General features: G+C 60.0%; 1 protein-coding gene across 1 annotated transcript; it reads right to left on the bottom strand.

Moving 5' to 3' along the window:
* Positions 1-398: 398 nt before the first annotated feature.
* Positions 399-17,601, bottom strand: LOC148590096 (arf-GAP with GTPase, ANK repeat and PH domain-containing protein 3-like; the record flags this gene model as incomplete). Its single annotated transcript, XM_088539482.1, has 4 exons — positions 399-567; positions 5,097-5,201; positions 13,923-14,015; positions 17,446-17,601. Coding segments are annotated over 4 exons (523 nt in total), but the record flags the coding sequence as incomplete, so codon positions are not given.
* Positions 17,602-19,394: the final 1,793 nt, after the last annotated feature.

The following is a 19,394-nucleotide window of genomic DNA, read 5'->3' as shown; positions in this document are numbered from 1 at the left end:
CCAATTGTCTCGCCAGGAAAAAGGAAAGGAAAAAACATCCACAAACAAGGAAAGAGATAGAACAGAATTTCCAAGGATTGAGGGACTCCCCAGCCCTGAGATTCCCCTCGTTCAGGGAGCAATTGCTTCACCTGCAACAGAGTGACGAGACGCGGCACCTCCTCTGCCCGCCGGCAGTCAGAGCCCATGGACCTTCTCCTCCTGCTGGGAACGGGCCAGCAGAGCCCAGCAGAGCCCAGCGGAGCTCAGCAAGGACTCGCGCGGCGACCGCGGCCGGCCACTCACCAGAGTGGCTGTGGAGGGGGCTTGGGAACAGCCCCGGTTTCTGCTCCAGCTAAGGAACGCACCGCTAGCGCGCGGGTGGGAGCAGGACCCCCGTGCGACCCAGGACCCCGTACCTGTGCCTCCCGCGAGCTGGGTGCTGCTCCGCTCCTTTGCCAGCCCGTTGGCCTTGGGGCTGGCACCGGGTGCTGCTGCTGTTGTCGCCCGGGGCAGCCGCTTGCCCGGCACCTTCACCGTTGTCCTCAGAAGATCGATCTCCTTCCCATGGACGTTCTGCATGTAATCCTACGGCAGAAGAACCTCAGCTCAGCCCGTGTCCAGCCACCTCCCTTCTCAGCCCCTCATTCAAAACCTTTACACCCATTCACCAAAACAGCAGTTGGGTAGGACAGGAGCAAGGCAGTCACCTGGAGGTGAGGCAGGAGTCACTGCCTGGCTCTCTTGTGCTATGATGGCCACCAAGCCAGGCGGGCTATGTAAGTGACCCTGTGACTCCAGTGTGCTCAGCCAGCCATCCTCTGACAACTCAAATGCAATTCCTTGGATCCAAGTTGCCCTTTTCTGAACTAGCTGATGAGTTACAACTGGCTCCAGAGAAGAGCCAGGTCTCGCTTCCACTGCCCAGACCGACTTGGTTCTGATACGAAAAATGCCTGGATGCTGCCATGGACACCCAGGTGTCAGGAGAAGCCCATATGTGAGAACCTGCCGAGGAGGCCAGAGGTTCGGTGGAGCAACCTCAAGGACGCGGGGATGGACTCTGTGTCCCAGAGCCCTTGGAAGGAGATCCTCCGCTCCGTGACTGGCGCATCCATTGCCGGTCTGGACGGGGCCGCCCCATGGGCTCCTGCTCCAGGCCTCGCTCTGTGCCGATGGGATGAGCGACGGCAGCCGCCCGGGGCAAGGCTGCAGCCGCAGCTCTTCGTTCACAGGGAGGCTTCGGTCTGCTCCAGTTCACAAGGAGGTCGCCAACAAGATTAACTAGAGATGGTCCTCGTGTAAATCCTTCTCTTCCAAGCTCCAGAGGATGCAGACACAAACAGGATCGGTTTAAGACCTGCCGGGCTCCCAGTCCTTGGCTCCACGAAGCAGGTGAAAGGGGCTGCTCCTGCCACACTCTGTGGCCTCAGGCTGCTCCGTGCAGAGGCTACAGCCTCCCAGGAGCCCTCTTGTCTTTGCGCAGATCCCTATCAAGCATCCAGACCTCAAACACCACCGACCCGCTGCACCTCTGCCCAACTGGACCTTCCACGGCAGTGAGGACAGCACCACCCTGCGCCCAGGCAAGTCACGGACATTGCTCGGAGCTGCTCCTGGCTGGTGGGAATCTGGTGACACCCCTGGGCAGGGAACCTCGGAGGGCTGCAGGATTTTCCCTAACTCAGCACAATTGCTGTGCTAGCCGGCTGCCTGCCGGAGAGAGCGGTCACCAGCGCACTGCTTTTATTACACGCTATAAAACAGCAATTTCTTCCCAAGCCTCCTCGCTAATTACCCAGCCAGTTCTCTCATTTCATTTTATTACTGGAATTAACAACGAGTTCAAAGCGTGGAAAGCTATTAAGATGTGTGATTAAGCCACATTCAATTAGTTTCTACAAACAATTTAATTGATGTTGCAGATAGAATTAACAGAAGGTGATTGTGTGAATGGCTCCACTGGCTGCAAAATGGGAGCTGCTTCCTCTCGCGCTCCGCGCGGCGCCGCGCAGCCCGGCCAGCGGAGCCGGCTCAGCCACGCGCTCCCTCACCAGCAGAAGCGTTTGCTCTCCAAGGCTTTGGGAAAGTGATAGGAAACCACACTGGTCTTTTCATAAAACTTGTTCTTTTCTTCTCACTGAACACATTCACATAAAAATAAGAGGAAGTGGAAAGGCAGCAAGGGAAGCTGTGCTGAGTGCAGGGCTCGGGCACCCCGAATGCTCCTGCCTTCAGCCAGAGCTGCTGCTCCGCGCGCGGCGTCTTCCTTCCGAAGCCTCTGAACTGTTGGCTGTGGCCGAGGAGAGGCAGCGGTGGCTTCTGAGAGCAGGAACACGCAGCTCTGGGACCCAACGAAGGCCCGAGCTGCCAGCCAAGCCACAGACACCTTCCTCAAGGTGCTCCTCAGTTATGGAACATTCTAGATCCAGCTCATACGACCCCTCTTGCGCTCACCCCATCAGGGCAAACCCTGCACACTGCTGCTCAGCCCTACTGCCAGGGAGAAAACCTCCAAGCGGAGCGCGGATGCCGTGATATTGATCCTGAAACCGGAACAGTGACAAACTCACAGAAGCAGATGACTATCTCAGGAAGCTTCTGGGGGATAGCAGCAGAATTATGGATGACTCAGAGCCACGAACTGAGTCCTACTCGTGGGGGCACAGACACATTTGGGGAAGATACTGGAGGAAAAAGGAGAGTGCCAGGGCTGCTTGTCCTGGGCTATCTACACCCATCCCAGGAGAGGCTATCACAGAATGAAAAGCAAATGCAAGAGAAGAGATGTCTAGACAGAAATTGCCTTGAATCATGCCAAGGAAAAGCCCCTGGGGAAGCAGAAAGGCCTTTGCTGCGGAGCTCGAGCAGCCCTGGAGCCCCTCAGTGTTCAGGAATGTCTTCGGTCCCCCTCTGCTGCCCCCCCAGTTCTGCCACCCCCACGACATGCGGCAGCGCACGGTGCAAGGCGAAGCCGGGACGCGACGTCTCCGGGAAGCGCCGAGTGTCTCCTGGACGCGGGATGGGCGCACGTGTCCCCGGCAGCAGCTCCGTGACGCGCTGCAGGACGTGGAGCGGCCGCTGGGAAGGACGTGGCACAGAAACACGAGTCCTTGCTCGGGAGCACCGGCTGCAGCGGTGACCCAGGCTGCTCTGCCCTGCCGTGCTCTGCTCTGTCATGTCCCAGGAAAGGACGTGGAAACTTGGCGGGTGCCACAGGAGACAAAGCAGGTGACAACAGCATCTCCTGAGTCACTCCTGAAGATGGCACCGTGGGAAGGGTGTAATGGGACATCCTCTTCTGGGCTGCTCCTTCCTCCGGGCTGCCTTCCTAATTCTGTCCCATCCAAGGAGGAGGTGAAGCAGGTACCCAGACAGAGGGGTCCCTGGCAACCTGATCTGGACCCAGTTCATCAGAGCCTGCGTCTGTCCACGTCACAGACAAAAACACAGCACGACAGCAGCTGTCATCGCTCCTTGTTCCAGTTCTCAGGGTGACAATGCCGTGGGAGATAGGCAGGATTCCCCACCACGGCCAGGGCAGCAGCGGTGCCCTCCGAGGTCCCCAGCAGCCCTCACTGCTCCGGGTGAACAGCCCGTGTCTTGGGTGCAAGGTTCACCGCGTTCGGTGCGATCCAGGGGAGGAGAGGCCCGTCTCACTCCTTCCTTAGCAATGGGCTGTGCATCACCAGTGGCACCGCGTGGAAGCCAACCACACTTTTGCTTGTGGAAATGTGTAGTAATGAAATGAACCGCTGAAGGAAAGGTAGTGACATCAATCTCAATCATCCCCAAGGAAGAAATGCATAAAGAGGAAACACAGTGTGTAGCAGCATCAGTTGCGAGCAGTTCAACAACGCCCCAGAAATTACTGTGCCTCTGAGCTGTTTGCAGCCAGGGCCCACGGAGTCTCCAGTGAAAGGGCGGCAGATCCCAGCACACCTGGGCGCGCGCCTGCGCACACGGAGCAGGCAACAGCCACCACACTCACTCTCAAGGCGCAAAACATCATTGCAAAGTTAGGAACTGTAGAATAGACAATACATTGTATGGTACAGCAACCAAAGACTGAAAGGAAAAACTGTTTTCAGAGGTCCCACGGATTACAGAAGGGAAATGCAATGCCTGGCTTTCAAGCTTATTGGTTACAGGTGCGAAAGGCAAAGGGGTTTGAGGCCTGGAGGACCAGGCATAGCGAGCCCATGAGTTGTGGCCATGGGGCTCGAAGCGAGTGAAGGGCTGCGGGGCACTCGGAGCCCTGCACGTCTGGGGTGTTTGCAGACCAAGCCAGGGCCCCGTGTGCAGGGGGAGCAAGGGCCTGGCGCTGCAGCCCGTTGTTCTTGGCTCTTCCATCCCAGAGAGTTTTCCAGCATCCTGCGCAGAGCCCACCCTGCCCATCCTACGCTCTCCTGAGAAGCAACGTCCTTCGCTCAGAAGGCACCGTGGTCCCCAGTGCCACAGGTGTGTCTGGCCATGGCTCGCTCTCTCCGCAGCAAACTGTGCTCAAGAGGGAATGGGGAAGAAGTCATTAGCCCCACAGTGGGGAGGCGACAGAGATGGATGGGGAGGCAGCTGTGTGCCTGAGCCAAGCAGCGAAGGGGATCCGAGCTGCATGGAGTGACAGCTCAGCTCGGCAGGCTCCGCACAGGCACCTCATCTCCATTACCCAATACCTAGCAGCCAGGAAAATTATTCCACACCCAAATGGCGCCATCAGACATGGCTGCAAGGAGTTCTCTGCCTGATCCTCACCCCAGAGGCAGGGAGGCGGCAACCCCTGCTTTAATGGGCTGAGCACGGGCAAGGCAGAGAAGAAAGATGCATTTACTTAGCATAATTCCATGCAGAGCATGTTCCCATCAGCCTTTCCCACCCAGCTCCACACTGCAGACAGACAGCTTACACGAGAGGGGAGCGGGTTTCTCCAGACTCTGGTAAATAACGGTGTACCAAATTTGTTTAATGTAGAGGAGATCGCCAACCCTCCTGCTTTGGGTCCTACTGCAAGGAGAGACTGTGGCTTCCCCTGCTGTCACCCCCTCAGAAGCAGCCCTGCACCTGGGGCCCCTGCAGCGCCGGCCGCAGCGCGGAGGAGGACACTGCCCCGCTGCACTTACATGCAGGCTGGGGTGGTAGGTGAGGACTCCGTTGTCACACAGCGTCACGTACTTCTTCTTCCATTCCTTGTTGAGAGACTTGCCACTGCGTTTGAGGAGAATGCCCTAAAAGAGAAGTGCAAAGTCTCAGACGTTGGTTGGTCCAGGCACTGTCCCTTCAGAACTGCCTCATATGAGACTGGTTTCAGAAGAGACATGAAGATCTGGACTCCAGAAGACATGTTCTAGATTGACCTTCCAACAGCATTTTCCCTGGGACAATCAGGAAAAGCGCTGTAGCCCTCACCCCCCATTCCCACCTGGCCTCCCCAGACTGCTCATTCCCAGGGCTGGGGGTCTCCACACCCCAGCACTGAACCCAGACCCTCTGAGGGACCTATGACACACGACACTGTCCCAAACCACCGCCTGAGCCCAGCTCTTCTTGTGCTGAAGGATGGTCCCAACACAAGGCAGGGACCAGCGTCACCATCACATTCATTAGCACAGTTCTCCCAGACCATCTTTGACCACCACAAGCACAGGCAGAGGGATGGACATGGCAAAAGCAATTCGGGACACACTGGAGTCGATAGAGAAATATCCCAAGATATAGGACTCACAAGAGACAAACATTCTGCTGCCACTTTGCAATTCTTGCTTAGGGATGTCGAGTGGATAGAGCCAGGGACACGTGTCAGGAGCTAGAGCAGGTCCTGGCAGACGGTTTGCCCGCTTTTCTCCATCAGGATTTTACAGAAGACCCATCCTGTGATTCCCAGGTACAGTACACACCTTGGACCTCAAAATCATCACGTTTCCATGCCCCAAAGCCTTCATTTTCCCTCATCCCTATCCCAGAACTAACTTACACTGACCTAAACCAAGAGTCATAGTGAAAGCGCTTGATTTGGGAATTCAGACTTCCCGTTTATCACATGCACGACACATTGTCACAACATTCACATCTACAAGTCTTGTCTTGGACAAACATCTTAGCAAGATGGAGAATGGGCCGTAAACAATTGCTATCTCTTCTCACAAACCCCCTATACCTCCGTTATGTCCCAGCAAATTACCAGCTCATTCCTTCCCTATGCTCTTCTCATGGTCTTGTCACATCTCCCAACTAGCCAGAAACTCCACTTTTTGTCCCCTACTTCCCCAAATGGTTAGTTGGGCTCATCAGTCTCTAGCTGTGACTTTCTGTTGGCTCTGTGCTGCACTGGACGGGTAAAGCCATTTGGGGACTGATTTCTTTGCTTTATCACCATCTACGAGGAGAAAGAGCTTTGCATCCCAAAGAATAGGTTGGGACCTGCTGAGCCTCCTCCCATCCCAACTCTGCCTCCCCAGGAATTCTGCTCCCAGCAGCAATCCACGACACACCGGGTCCAGGAGCGAGAGTGGAGGTGGAGAGTAGGGGGAACAAGGACAGGACAGCAGGGTAGACGCGAGGGCTCTGGAGCAGGGGCTGGCGAGGGGCCGCCAAGTGTTCTACTGGCGGAAGAGAAAGGGCCGAACAGGCAGACTAAAGCATGGAACAAAAGCAGAGTCTGGGATAAAAGACTGGATCTACCAACTGTTGGGCCCAGAGCCTCCGAAAGCACTGTCTGAGCAGACATCAGGCTGGGTTGTTCCTAACGGGGCAAAAATCTGGGCCTCAGGCCAGCACCTCCCCGAAAACCCGGACAGAGCATCTCTGTCCCGGCAGCCTCGGCATATTTGGAGGCCCCTGTTTACTGCCTAGTGACGGAGCGGTTGCACTTGCGCCATGGAGGCTCCGGCGCACGCTGGGGAGCCGCACGGCGCAGACGTGACCGTGAAATCGGCAGCCAACGCTGCGGCGGGCCCACGAGGCCTCCACGGCCACCTCTGTTCAGCACTTGCGAAGCGAGCGGCGTGAAAAGGACTCTTCTTACAAGGGAGAGATGGAGCACAGAGAGGCAAAAACTGAAGTGCTTTGATGGCCAGAACTGATAACTTGCCTTCAAGAGCTCTAAAAAATCAGCTGAAGAGCTCTTTTTGCAGTGGTTGAAAGGGACTGACTTTAACATGCCTTAAAACACCGAGGCAGGCTGAAAGCTCGTGCCTTGCCAAGATCTGCAAGGGAAAAGCAATGACCCTTGTAATTACGGCCAGGGAGTTTGATGCTTATACTGGGCAAAAGCAGAGGAGGCAACACAACAAGTAACCAGCAAAGAAGGAGAGCAGAGAGGTAGAACTAACACCAGCCGACATGGAAATGGGTCACCAGAGCAGTCCGAAGTCACTTTTTGAAAGATCGCAATATCTGATGACAAAGGTAACTGGTGACACAGCATTTTTAGACTCCTGTAAGGATTTTAACCAACTGGCAAACACTGTTAAAATAATACTGTGTAAAATCCTCATCACCGTTAATATATGGAGTAAAACGGTCATAAAATGTAATCATAGATGACATCAAAGTGTAATCATAAACGGCAGAGCCGCGTCCCAAAGAAGTACTTGTATATAGGTCCAAACAGTTTGTGTTTGATCCATGCCATTTAATCAATGTCCTACCTGATGAGCTGAAGGAAAACACACAGTGAGAAAACTTAGAGAAAACACAGAAACTGCAGGGAGTAAATCATCGCGGTGACTGGCTGCTGGCACAACCTGCTGCAGATCGCTCGGCAAACTGGGCTCTCGAGGACAGCACGGGCTCTCACAGAAGCCACACAAGGTCCTGCAGCCGGGGACGCGCTGCCAGGGCACGTCACCCTCGTGGCTGCAAAGTGCCACCACCAGACGGACCCTGAGCTCCCGGGCTGGCCCAGTCCTGAGGAAGCAGCTGGGCCTGGAAAGGCAGCAGCAGGACTACCGGGCTGGACGGGGTAGGTGACACAATCCAGCTGTGACAGCATCACAGCGGCGCAGGGCTGCAAGAGCAGCAGCGGCCACGCGCCGCCGTGCCGCCGCGCTCCAACCTGTTAGCAGGAATCGCCAGTGACCAGGACCCCATACTCCCCCTCAAGATCCGCACCAAGGCTTTCCTGCAGCTCCCTCGATGAAAGGGCAGCACTCGGCTGCCTGTCCCACCGCCGCGCCGCGTCCTGGCCGCAGCCTCCCATGCCAGGCGGCTGCTGTCCAAGCCTCTGATTTGTCCTTTTGGAATCATGTCCTGCCTTCTCTGGCTTATCACGAGCATTTTGAATTTCAGACCTGGTTTTGACCCTGTCTGTAGCCTTTCCAGCTTGGTGTCTCCTTGATAACCACGCAATCCATTCAATCACCCAGCCATGGAGATGAACGGAGATGCACTGCATGACACCAGTCCAAAGAGAACGTGGGGTCCCCGTTCAGTTCAGTATTTATAGGCATCCACTGAGCAACCTGAGTTTGGCTTTTCAGCCATTTGTGCATCATTTAAGCAAGGCTGCTCTACAGAGCAACCCCAGAGTTATATTCCATAGCAGTATCCAATATAAGGCTGTAAGAGGGCCATCAAAAGTCTTCCTCTACGTGGCTATCCCCTCCTGAGCCCGTGTCCCCTGGACCCCTAGCTGCCCCACACTCCAAGCTTCTCTGTCATGCCCCACGCCTGTATTTTTGGTTGGTTTCTTGGCAGAGAAGCAGCCACGGCTGACCCAAAGCACGTGGTGCTCTGCAGCGGCGCCCGCTCTGTCGGACGGCGACGGCCGCGCGGGTGCCGGGCCACCGCCGGAGCCGCCGGGCCACCGCCGGAGCCGCTGGGCCATCGCTCCTCTGCGCCAGCGGTTTGTGGGGCTACTAGTGCATGCCAAGCCAAATCCAGGCACCACACCGAAAAATGAAAGATACTCCAGGTCTGGAAACATGCCTTCTACTGTGAAGCCTGAAGAGAACCTTTAAATTAAAGACATAAGGCAGAGGAGACACAAAACAAACAAACAAAAAAGCAGGACACAAACAGTGCTCAAAATACCTGCAGTTAATTTAATATTACAACAACTAATCTAGATAAATGATGGATTCTCTGTATTTAGAAGCGGACATTTGCCTTTCAAACAAATCTGCCATGGACCAAGCTCAGGTTATAAGCTTGGTTCAGAGTCACTGGGCGAAATTCTCTGGCTTGTGCTACACAGGGTGACTAAGTTTGTTGTCAGAAAGATCATTCTGACTTTGAAATTGGTAAGTTGTAAAGACTGACCTACCAATATGTATTACAGACCCCAAACTGTAGCTGCCACTGTTCCCAATATGTCTTCACCTCGATGCAACTTGGTGCTGCCAGAACAGCGGCTATTCAACCCTCACTCTGCTGCATCCACCCTCCAGCACCAAAACGCGTTGTCTACAGAGGGAGTTCAGCTGCAGTCCGTTCAGCACTGAGGTCTGGAACTTCACAAACTGAAACGCAAGCAAAACCAGACCTGGAAACAGCCAAGCACCAGCAGCTCCTGTTTCAGCCCAGAAGGCACGAGAGTCCAAAGCTTTCCTGAGGAATTGGGAACAATACACAGTCTAAGTACACATGCAATAAAATCAGGAAGAGGCTGCGTAATGCCCAACATTTGCAAGAAACAGAGGAATCCAAGAACAAGTCAGACTTGTTCTTCCCTGCTGCGCTGGGGATGAAGTGGCTGCAGACAGTGGCCGGGAGGATTCCGGGTTTGACGGTGCTGCTGTGCTGACTGTGCCAAGGTCACTCACTGTGACCCAACTTCTTTTTGCAGGTGAAATGTGGAGCTTTGGGCCAGCAGCATTTACAGAATTCTTTTTCTCGTCTTCCAAGCAATGGAGCAAAACTCCCAAAACAACTCAAAGAGAAGAGAGAAATGGCAGGGAGGACGAGACCAGGTGAAATGCAGGAACATGGTGGCTGAGGGCAGGTTCACATGCCCCCACACGCGCCCACGGCCACCAGCTCCACGCTCGGCGCACGCGCAGCCAGCGCCGCCGCACACGCGCCCCGGCGCCATCCCGGCACGCTCTGCTCCTCGCGGGAGGCTTCACAAGGACACGGCGCTTCCCAGGCTTCTCCCGCCGGCCGCGCACGCACCAGAGCGCACGCGGAGCGGGGAGGCAGGAGCGCGTGGCCGTGGTCCTCCCGTGCCGCGTCCCGCCGGCCGCCGGGCTCGCCGCGCGCTGCTGCGGCTCGCGGTGCTGCGCAGTAAAAGCAGCAGCAGCAATATGCAGCGTAATGAAGCAGGGAGCAGCGACGGCCCCCAAAGGACTCGTTTACTCCACAAATCTCCCTTCCACTCACTTTTTGCTAAGAATTTTAACACCAAACTTAATTGTAAAGTCGTGTATTGATTGGAAAATGCAAATGGCAATTTAAATGTAATCTAAGCTCCCAGCATGATCCCAGCTCCCAAGGAGGAGGAGTCACTCGCTTTGGGCCCCACTGGAGTGAATGGCCCAAACTGAGCCGGGCCGGGACCCACGGGCCCCAGGCTGCCTGCGCAGTCAGGCTTCCCAGGAAGAATTTGGTGCGTGTGCGATCAGGAGCCTATTCCCTGTGCACAGCTGGAGAGCCGAGCCGCCCAGCCCCGCCAGCCCAGCACCCGGGGACAAGTGTCCAGCTAGGAAGAGCCCATCCCACCAGGCAAGACCATCTGCTCCCAGCACCACCGAAGGGACGTTCCCGTGAAGGGATCGGAGCCCAGGGCACGGAGCGGCCGCGCGCAGCGGTCCGGGCTGGAGGATGCTGCTGCCTGCCCGGCACAGCCTGGGTGATGGCCACACTCGTGGCATTTCCATCTGCCTTAGATGCGAGTGGAGACAAAGGCCGATGGCCCAGAGGAGTTGTCCTCAATTGTCCTGCAGAAGGTGGAGATAAGGAGCCATCCAGCCACATCTCTATGGCAACACGCCTCCTCCTATGTCCATACACCTCCTTTCCAACGCACCTCCCTTCCCGGTAAAGCAAAGTCTCCTCCAGCATTTCTCTTTTCCGCAAGCCTGGCCCAGACCATCTCCCTGCAGAAGCTAAAGCGCCGAGGCCAAACCAGGCTGCTCGAGGTGACAGCCCCACAGCCCTCGTCCCCTGGAGCCCGGGCAGACGCTGGTCACAGTCGCAGGTACTCGCGGCAGGAGACTGCAGGGAACCTGCAACTGTCCAACACAACCTGCTCGGCTTCTCTGCAGGTCACATCAGAGAGCATCAGCCTTGTCCTGCCAAGCGCTCCCAAACAAGCAGGACCTGCTGCTGTCATCCCTGCAGTGCACATGCTGCGGAATGGGAAGCAGCCTAAAAACGGCCACCCAGGCAGGCTGCTGTCACTCTGCTGCCCTCAAAGGCCTCTCATCTCCTTGGGGCCAGGCTGGACCCCCACAACATCCAGGGGTAAATCAAGCTGGAGGCCTTGCTTCCTCGCTGCCCTTCAGGGAGGTGCCAGGCAACCAGCCCAGCACAGTCTTCCAGAAAGGGCAGGTCCCAGTGAGAGAACAGAGACATCGCCTCCTCTCCTGGCTTTGCCGTATGGAACCACGGCTTCAGAGAGCCCCTGCTCCTGCTCACATCTGTGGCATCAGGTCCTCCCTGTCCTGGAGGGAGGCAAAGGCTGGAGAACTTCTGCTCTCCGATGTCAGCCCGGGTCTGCTGCACTATCCATGTACTCTAAGCACATATCCCATGACCTCAGTGAGGATCTCAGCCTCTTTTTCCTTTAGGAACAAAGCTCGTCTTCCTAGGATGCTGCAGAACAACTATTTAATTCAAGCAGTGGGAGGGCGGCAATTTCAGTGCCCCAGTATCTCGGGAGACAGGTCACAGCGGTGCTCTGTGGTCTTAATGGTGCCCCAGGGCCACCAGCTCCAGCACGGAGCAGCGCAGAGCCCAGGGGGCCGCCCCATTTGCACAAGCGAGCGCTACCTTTGCGGCAACACGCTGCGTCCCCGCGCGGCCGCGCGCTGCCCTGGCACACAGCGGGGACCCTCGGCACAGCCCCGCGCACGCGGCGCCGGCAGAGCCTGCACGCAGGGTCCCCGTGCGCCCGGGGCGCTGCCGAGCCGCTGCCGCGCGCGGTGCCCGCAGCCGGGCTGCTCCCGCCCCGCTCATCCCCGCGCTGCCCCCCTTGTCCTGCAGTGCTGCCTGCGCGGGGCCCTCGCGCCGCGGCCCCGCGGCTCCCGTCCCCTCCGAGGGCTCAGCACCGAGCGGCCTTGGGGAGGTGGCACCTGCCCCGTCCCACCGCTCAGCCCGGGACGGGGACGCGCAGCAGCCGGACCGGGAAGCGGCGCTGGGCGCCATGGGAGGAGAAGGGCAATGAGAGCAGGGCCGCAGCGTCCCCGGCAGGCGCACGGCGCGGCCCGGCAGCACCGCGGAGCCCCGCGAGGCACCGACCAACCGGCCGGCGCGCGGCGGCATCGTGTGCGCTGCCCACGCGCGGCTCCCCGCGCCGGCGCCTGGCAGGAACGTGCGCCCCGGGAGCCTGGGCACGAGCGAGAGCCTCTGCAGCAGGGGCTGCCCCACGTGGGGACGGCTCCGGGCACGTCCCCTTGGGCAGCGCAGCCAGCGGCTGCAGGGATGGAGCACACGGAGCAGCGCATGGAGCAACGCGTGGAGCAGCGTGTGGAGCAGCGTGTGGAGCAGTGCATGGAGCAATGCATGGAGCAGCATATGGAGCCGCGCGTGGAACAGTGCGTGGAGCAGTGCATGGAGCAGCACCCGGAGCAGTGCATGGAGCAGTGCATGGAGCAGTGCGTGGAGCAGCACTCGGAGCAGCGCATGGAGTAGTGCGTGGAGCAGTGCGTGGAGCAGCGCATGGAGCAGCACCTGGAGCAGCGCACGGAGCAGCACACGGAGCAGCGCACGGAGCATCGTGCGGCGGGCGCGGAACGGGGCTCGGATGCCCTCTGCTGGAGCTCGCTCCGCCCGCGGCCCCGCTCCGCAGCTCGCGGCCAGCGCGTGTCCGTGTCCGACACGAGGGCGGCCGGCGCGCGGTGGCCTCGCATGCGCTCCCCACAGCGCGGAGCCGATGCCGCGATGTCGCATGGAGATGCACGAAGGGCCTGCGATGGAGGTGGACGGGGGGACACGCAGGCGCGTGGCCAGCACCGTAGGGGTCCTGCCCCCACGCCTGGGTGACACGAGGATGTCCCCAGCACTTGGGTCATACGAAGACACCTCCCTCTGGGCACACGGCGCCTGCCCCACACGAAGATGCTGCCCTGCACGGCACACGGGGACACGGAGGACACCCCCACACACAGCGCCTGGGGACACACCAACCCCGTGTCCCGCATGCATCCTGGGGACACACAGCCCCCATCCCTGGCCCTGCACACAGATGGGACACGGAACCCCCTGCCCCGCACAGTGCCTGGCACGTGCAAAACCCCTGCCCCGCAGGGATCCTGGGGACACGCAAAGACATCCCCCCCACAGCACCTGGGGACACACAAGCCCTGGCCCCGTATAGCACATGGGGACACACAACCCCCCCGCCCAAAACAGATCCTGAGGACACACAAACCCCTGCCCACCCTGCATGGCACCTGGGGACAGACAAACCCCCCACCCCACACAGCACATGGGGACACACAAACCCCTGTCCCTGCACAGCGCACAGGGACACACAAACTCCTGTCCCACGCAGCGCATGGGGTTACACAAATGCCTGCCCCACACCTTAGTTGGGGACACACAAACCACCACCTCCCACACAGCACATGGGGACACACAAACCCCCGTCCCAAGCAGCGCATGGGGACACACAAGCCCCCCATCCCGCACGGTGCACAGGGACACACAACCCCCGTCCCTGCATGGTGCATGGGGCCTCACAACCCCCCGTCCCGCGCAGTGCACGGGGACACACAAACGCCCCGTCCCGCGCAGCGCGAGGCCACAGCGCCCGGCCGCTCCCGCCCGGCGGCAGGAGGAGATCGAACCTGCTTCATGGGAATGGCCCTCCCGCTGCCGATACTGTCCGCTTTGCACTCAGGCGCCTTCTTCTCGCGCTCCGGGTCCGCGCCCTTCCGAGACTGCAAGAGAAGAGACAGAGGCGTTAGGTCGCGGCCGGGAGCAGCGAGCGCGGCGCCCGCCGCCCGCTCCGCTCCGCTCCGACCGCGCCGCCCGCGCTCCCCGGCCCCGGCGTCTCGCCCTTCCCTCTAGGGACGCTCCTGCCGGGCCGGGCCGGGCTCCGGCGGCCCCGCGGTCCCCCCTCGCGCGGGCACACAGGACATGGCGACACACAGTGATGGCGTGGGATGCGGGTGGAGCATGGTGGAAGCGGGGAGCTCAGGCAGTGAAAGGAACTCACACCTCTACCAATCCAACAGATTTATTCTGTTAACACACTTGCACCATACAAAGTAGCACAGGTCACTGGGCAGAGATACCGGCCCCTTACAAAAGAGCATGGACAATAAATATCTATCATACGTCTAGAGAGCGAAACCCACCGACCCCGAGGGCGCTGCGGTGAGAGCAAACTCCAATAAATACAATATGAAATATACAGTCTGTTGAGCGGAACTCATTCAAAGTGCTTAAGACAGAGGAAATATCAAGTCATACACGGCATGGAGCACAATCAATACATTCAGATCACAACAATGGCAGAAGGGCAGCGGCAGCGTCTCCGGAGCGTCCTACACCCCCGCGGGCCGCAGCGCCCCGTGTGCTTTGGATTAGGAAGGGACAGTAGCCCCACGCGCCTGGGACACCAATTCACTCGCTCTTGGGCCCAGAATAAAACAAAGAGATTGAAAGAGAGGAAACTAAAGAGACACAGATGGCTGCTCTGCTGCGAGGAGGAAGAGGAGGAGGAGCAGGAGTCCATGCAGGCTGCAGGAGATGCAGTAGGGAGGAAGGAGCCGAGCGCGAGCAGCAGGCGCTAACAGCAGCTCCCGCAGGCAGCAGCAAAGCGTCTTTTGGCCCATCCAGCTCCAGGCGCTGCCGTGGCCCCGGTCCTGGCGGCTCTGCAGGTCTTCCCATCCCATGAGGGTCGTCCGCCTGGCATCCCCGAGCACGGACAGTGCCTAGACAGCATCCAGCAGGCCCAGAAATGTCCCGGCTTAAAGTGCAGGCGCAGGCCGTCTCAGCGCTTCCTAGACTGTACACTGGGGGGATTTAAAAGGCTCCTGCGTGTCTCCGAGGGGGGGACCCATGCTGGCTGGAGGGCAGGCGAGCCTCTAATCTTAGATCAATCCCAGTGCCCATCCCTTATCCGGCCCTGGAGAGGCAATGAAAAGTGAGAGAATTTGTACAGAGGTGCCGTGTGTAACCACCTGGATCTTCTAATTTGGAAGGAGTTGGAAAGGCCTTTTTGTTGATGAAAAGTTGGAAACAGTGGCACATATCTGCAAATATCGAAAGAATAAAGAGTTTGGCAAGTTATACTCAGAACCCGGACACGAGCCTGCGGGTGGCGGGGCCGAGGAGCCGGCGGCGGCGGCAGCACCGCGCGGCGCTGTCTCCACCTGGCGGCACGCGGCGCGCTGCGGCGCGGCGGCACGGGCGGCGCGGGCTGGGAGCGCCGTGCGGCCTTCCCGGCCCCGCGCGCTGCGGGAGGAGGTGCGGGTCGGCTCTGCCGGGAGCTGCTGCTGCTGCCGCCACCACCGCGTGCATGAAGCCATCAACGTGACCGCGCGTGCGCCCAGCAAGCGAGGGAGCGGCAGCCCCGATGAGCGCGGTGAGCCCCATGAGCGAGCGCGCGAGCAAGCCGGAGCCCGGGATGAGCGAGCAGCGAGAGCGCAGGCGCAGACGGTGCCCGCAGCAAGAAGCGCAAGCCCCGCGGCCAGCCCTCCTCCCCCACGAGCACGTGCCCAAGCCGGGCGCCCAGCCCGGCGCCACGAGGAGCGAGAGCGTGAACAGCGACAGGAGCTGACGGCGAGTCCAGAACGCGCGGGCGCGGGCGAGCGGCAGCGTGGCGGCAGTGCGTGAGCGCCCGCGCGCTCCGTGCGCGGCAGCAAGCATGAGCGCGAGCAGCGGCGGGGAGCGAGGAGCGTCTGTCGGGAGCGAGCGCGGCAGTGAGCGCGAGCGGGGACGGGGGAGGCCGCGGGGCGCCCCAGGCAGGCCGAGCGCGCGGGGACGGGACGGGGACACCGCGGCGGGGCCTCGCGCAGAGCCGCTGGGATCGGAGGTTGGCGGGGACGGTCTGTCTGCCGGGGCCAGGCACTGCGGGGGGACAGGGCACGTGCAGGGCAGGTGCATGAGATGCCAAGATCGAGCAGAGCACAGGGCCCGCGGGACATGGGAGCAGCAGCTTCGGGGATGTCAGGAGCTGGGGAGATAGGTACACTCAGAGCACGAGGCGGGGGAGCTTTGGATGTCGGCAGCGCGATGACAGGGACATGGGCTATGGGACACTGCAGATTTCTATGCATCCACGATGAGGGCAATGGCAGCTGTTTGCACAGGGAAACACAGAGCAACAGGTACAAGGACGTTGTGGTGGCTGATTCCACAGACAGCGGACACGGGTGTACGGAGAGCAGTGGTGGCCGAGAAGCACAGACACGGGCAGGAGGGAGGGCAGGAGCCCAGCACGCGTACACGGGAGCGCGCTAACGTGGGCAACGCAGGATGTCTCCGCCAGACACGGGCACTGGGAGGACTCGTGCGCTGGGCGCCGGGCCGGCGCGTGGGCTGCGCGGGCAGGTTGTGGGGCAGGGCTGTGCGCACAGGGCAGGGTGTGCGCGGCGCGGGCACGGGCTGCGGGACGGGCTCCCTCGGCTAGCGGGGACACAAAGGCTGCGGAGGGACCCTGCGCCGCCAGGTCCTGGGGATCTGCTGCTCCTGGCACCGCATCCCTGCTGCCTCCCTGCCTGCCTGCGGTTCCAGCCCCTTGTCATGGGGCAGGGGCACCCAGAGTGGCCCAGGAGCATCTGCCGGGGGTGCCAGGGGCCCGGTCTCTGGGACTTTGCTCCGTGCTCTGGGGACATGGACCCTGGGAGGGGAAACACAGGGGTCCCTGTGCGGTGCACGGGCACTGGGAGCCACAGGGGCCACCAGTGCTGCACACAGGGAGTCGCAGGGGTCCCTGGTGCGGTGCACAGGCACAAGGAGCCTCGCGGGTCACTGCGCATGGGCACAGGGAATCAAGACTCCCCCAGGAAGGACGGGGGAGCTCTGCTGATCCCCCCCATGCTCCGCACGCACCCGCTCGCCTGCAGCTGCTCCTGCGTGTGCGAGAGCAGCTCGCTCTCGCTCGCCCCCGTGCACACGCACATGCAGAAGACGCCTCTCAGCATCACGGTCCCCATGGGGAAAGGCTCCCTCCCTCCGTGTGCCTGCTCCCGCCAGCAGCACTCCTGCACGTGCCCGCCGTGTCCCTGCCCTGTCCCTGCCTGGGCCAGGGCTCGCGTTCCAGCTGACGCGCTGAGCTGGGCCGTGGTGCTGCCCCTTCCCGCTGCCCACCCGCTCAGAGAGCGGCCGCCCCGCACTGCGTCCTGCCCCGGCGCCGCTTACCGTGAATATGTTGGAGCGCCGCTTGGACTGCTTGCGGATGGGGGTGGGCGTGTTGGAGGCCGCGATGGTCTCGATGCGCAGCTCCCGCTGGCTGATGCTGGGCGTGGAGGGCACGGAGGAGGAGTAGTCGCTGAACGCTCCTCCGCCGTTGGTGGCCTAGGGCAGAGGGGAGCAGCATGAGGCACCGGGGACACCGCGGACACGGCCGCCCACCCCTGCAGACCCCTCGAGCGGGCGGGAGCCCTGGGAGCCCTGGACCGGGTCGTGGAGACGCTCGGCACCTCGCGCTGCCGCTGCCAGTCGGGCACTGGGAGAGCTGCTTCCCGCCTCCGCCTTCAGCTTTTCTGCTGGTAAAATGCTGGAGCTTTGAGCTCAGCAGCGAGAAGCGGCAGTCAGTGTGTGGGGCAGTGCACGGGCTGTCGCTGGGAGCTCGGGCAGCGTTTGCAGACGAGGGGCCGGTGCTGCCGGCGCGGGGACGACCGTGCAGCGCGGGGCCCTTCGGTGTCTACCGGGGCGGCCCATCGCCGCGGCCTGCTGGGGAGAACCCTCCTTTCCCAAAGCTGCCCAATGCAGAGCTGCAGGACAGCCCGGCGCCCACCGGGACCCCAATCCCACGCGGTTCCTTCCCAGCCTCACCAAGACGGCTACGACACCACGTAGATGTGCAGCCCCACAGCCCGGGGCCCGGCCCGCGTCCCCGCTGCTGCGCGGAGGGGTTTACGCAGCCCTAGGGAGCACCCAGCTGTTGTGCCCGCGGACTGATGGCAGCACCCAGGGACACGGGGGGAGCCCGACGTGTCCTCACTGCCAGGCTCGAGGGAGGGGAGGCCTGAGCACCCAGCTTGCACGGACACCTCGGAGATGCATTTACTTTAGACAGGTTACTGTTCATTCCCGTTTGGCCCGTGCACGCTCTACAGACATTGACCTGAAATGAGCTTACCGGAGGTTCCCAGGAGCAACATTCACAAAAAAGCATTTAAAATCTTCAGCCTGGGACATCATGCAGTGACAAAGCACATGGCAGCCTGAGCTCCACATGCCAGTTCTGCTGATCCTTGAACAGTATTTCAAAAATATTTTGAAGAAACTGCCCATAAAAGGCTAGGAGAGCTCCAGCACCCACTGCCAAAAGCAGCCTACCTCCTCTCAGCTCCTCTGCTGAGATTCAGATGCATCATGGCTGGTTGGAAGAGCACCAGCTCCTCAAGCTCTGCAACAGGATAACACACAACAGGGCCCCTAACAGAAAATAGTTATGTCTACCCTGGGCGACAGCGAATAACCCTGAAACAAAACCCAAGTCTCCTGGGCCCCAGGAAGAAGCCAGGCAGCTGTGGACTGGCATGGTTGGAAGAAAGATCCACTGCTGCAGGAGAGCCCGAGGCACAGGCTGAACATCCCTCTGCCCCTTGCAGCACTTCCAGGCACTACCTGGCCACCAAACTTGCAGTGTACTCATCTTCTGGCTTGGAGTAACAGCCCCCAAGAAACGTGGCCTGCAAAAGGACGAAGAAGAACCCAGGAGCGCCCGTGGGACCCAGCCGAGCAGACAGAACCTCCTCAGGGACGGATGCCACGGGCACACGTGCAGCAGGGTCCCCCAGCAAGGCCTGCGTGCCCTCTGCTCCTGCCAGGGTCTGAGCCTTCTTCTACAACCAGGAGTCAAGAAACTTTAGGAATGTGAAAGTGGCTGTCCAGGCAGACCAGCAACTGTGAACCACTCTCCTAGAACACTGTGTAACCTGCACGGAGCCTATACCCTGCCTGATCTTCCATCAAGGAAAAGGACAGAAGACACACGAAAGAGAAATTACATTGAAAGGAGAGGAGAGGACCATCCAAAAACTCAGCCTGGCTTCTCTCTCTGTGAAGCAGAGCAATGACTTCTGAAGGATGTTATCTGGGTGTGCTGACCACAGAAGAGGAACGTGAGGATGGGCCTCCCC

The sequence above is a fragment of the Tinamus guttatus genome, unplaced genomic scaffold (genome assembly GCF_059628265.1).
Source record: "Tinamus guttatus ecotype Peru unplaced genomic scaffold, ASM5962826v1 Tinamus_guttatus_pri_ptg001748l, whole genome shotgun sequence".
NCBI classification, from domain to species: domain Eukaryota; kingdom Metazoa; phylum Chordata; class Aves; order Tinamiformes; family Tinamidae; genus Tinamus; species Tinamus guttatus.
The sequence above is the reverse complement of the archived record's forward strand: the minus strand, read 5'-3'. Positions and strand labels throughout refer to the sequence as shown.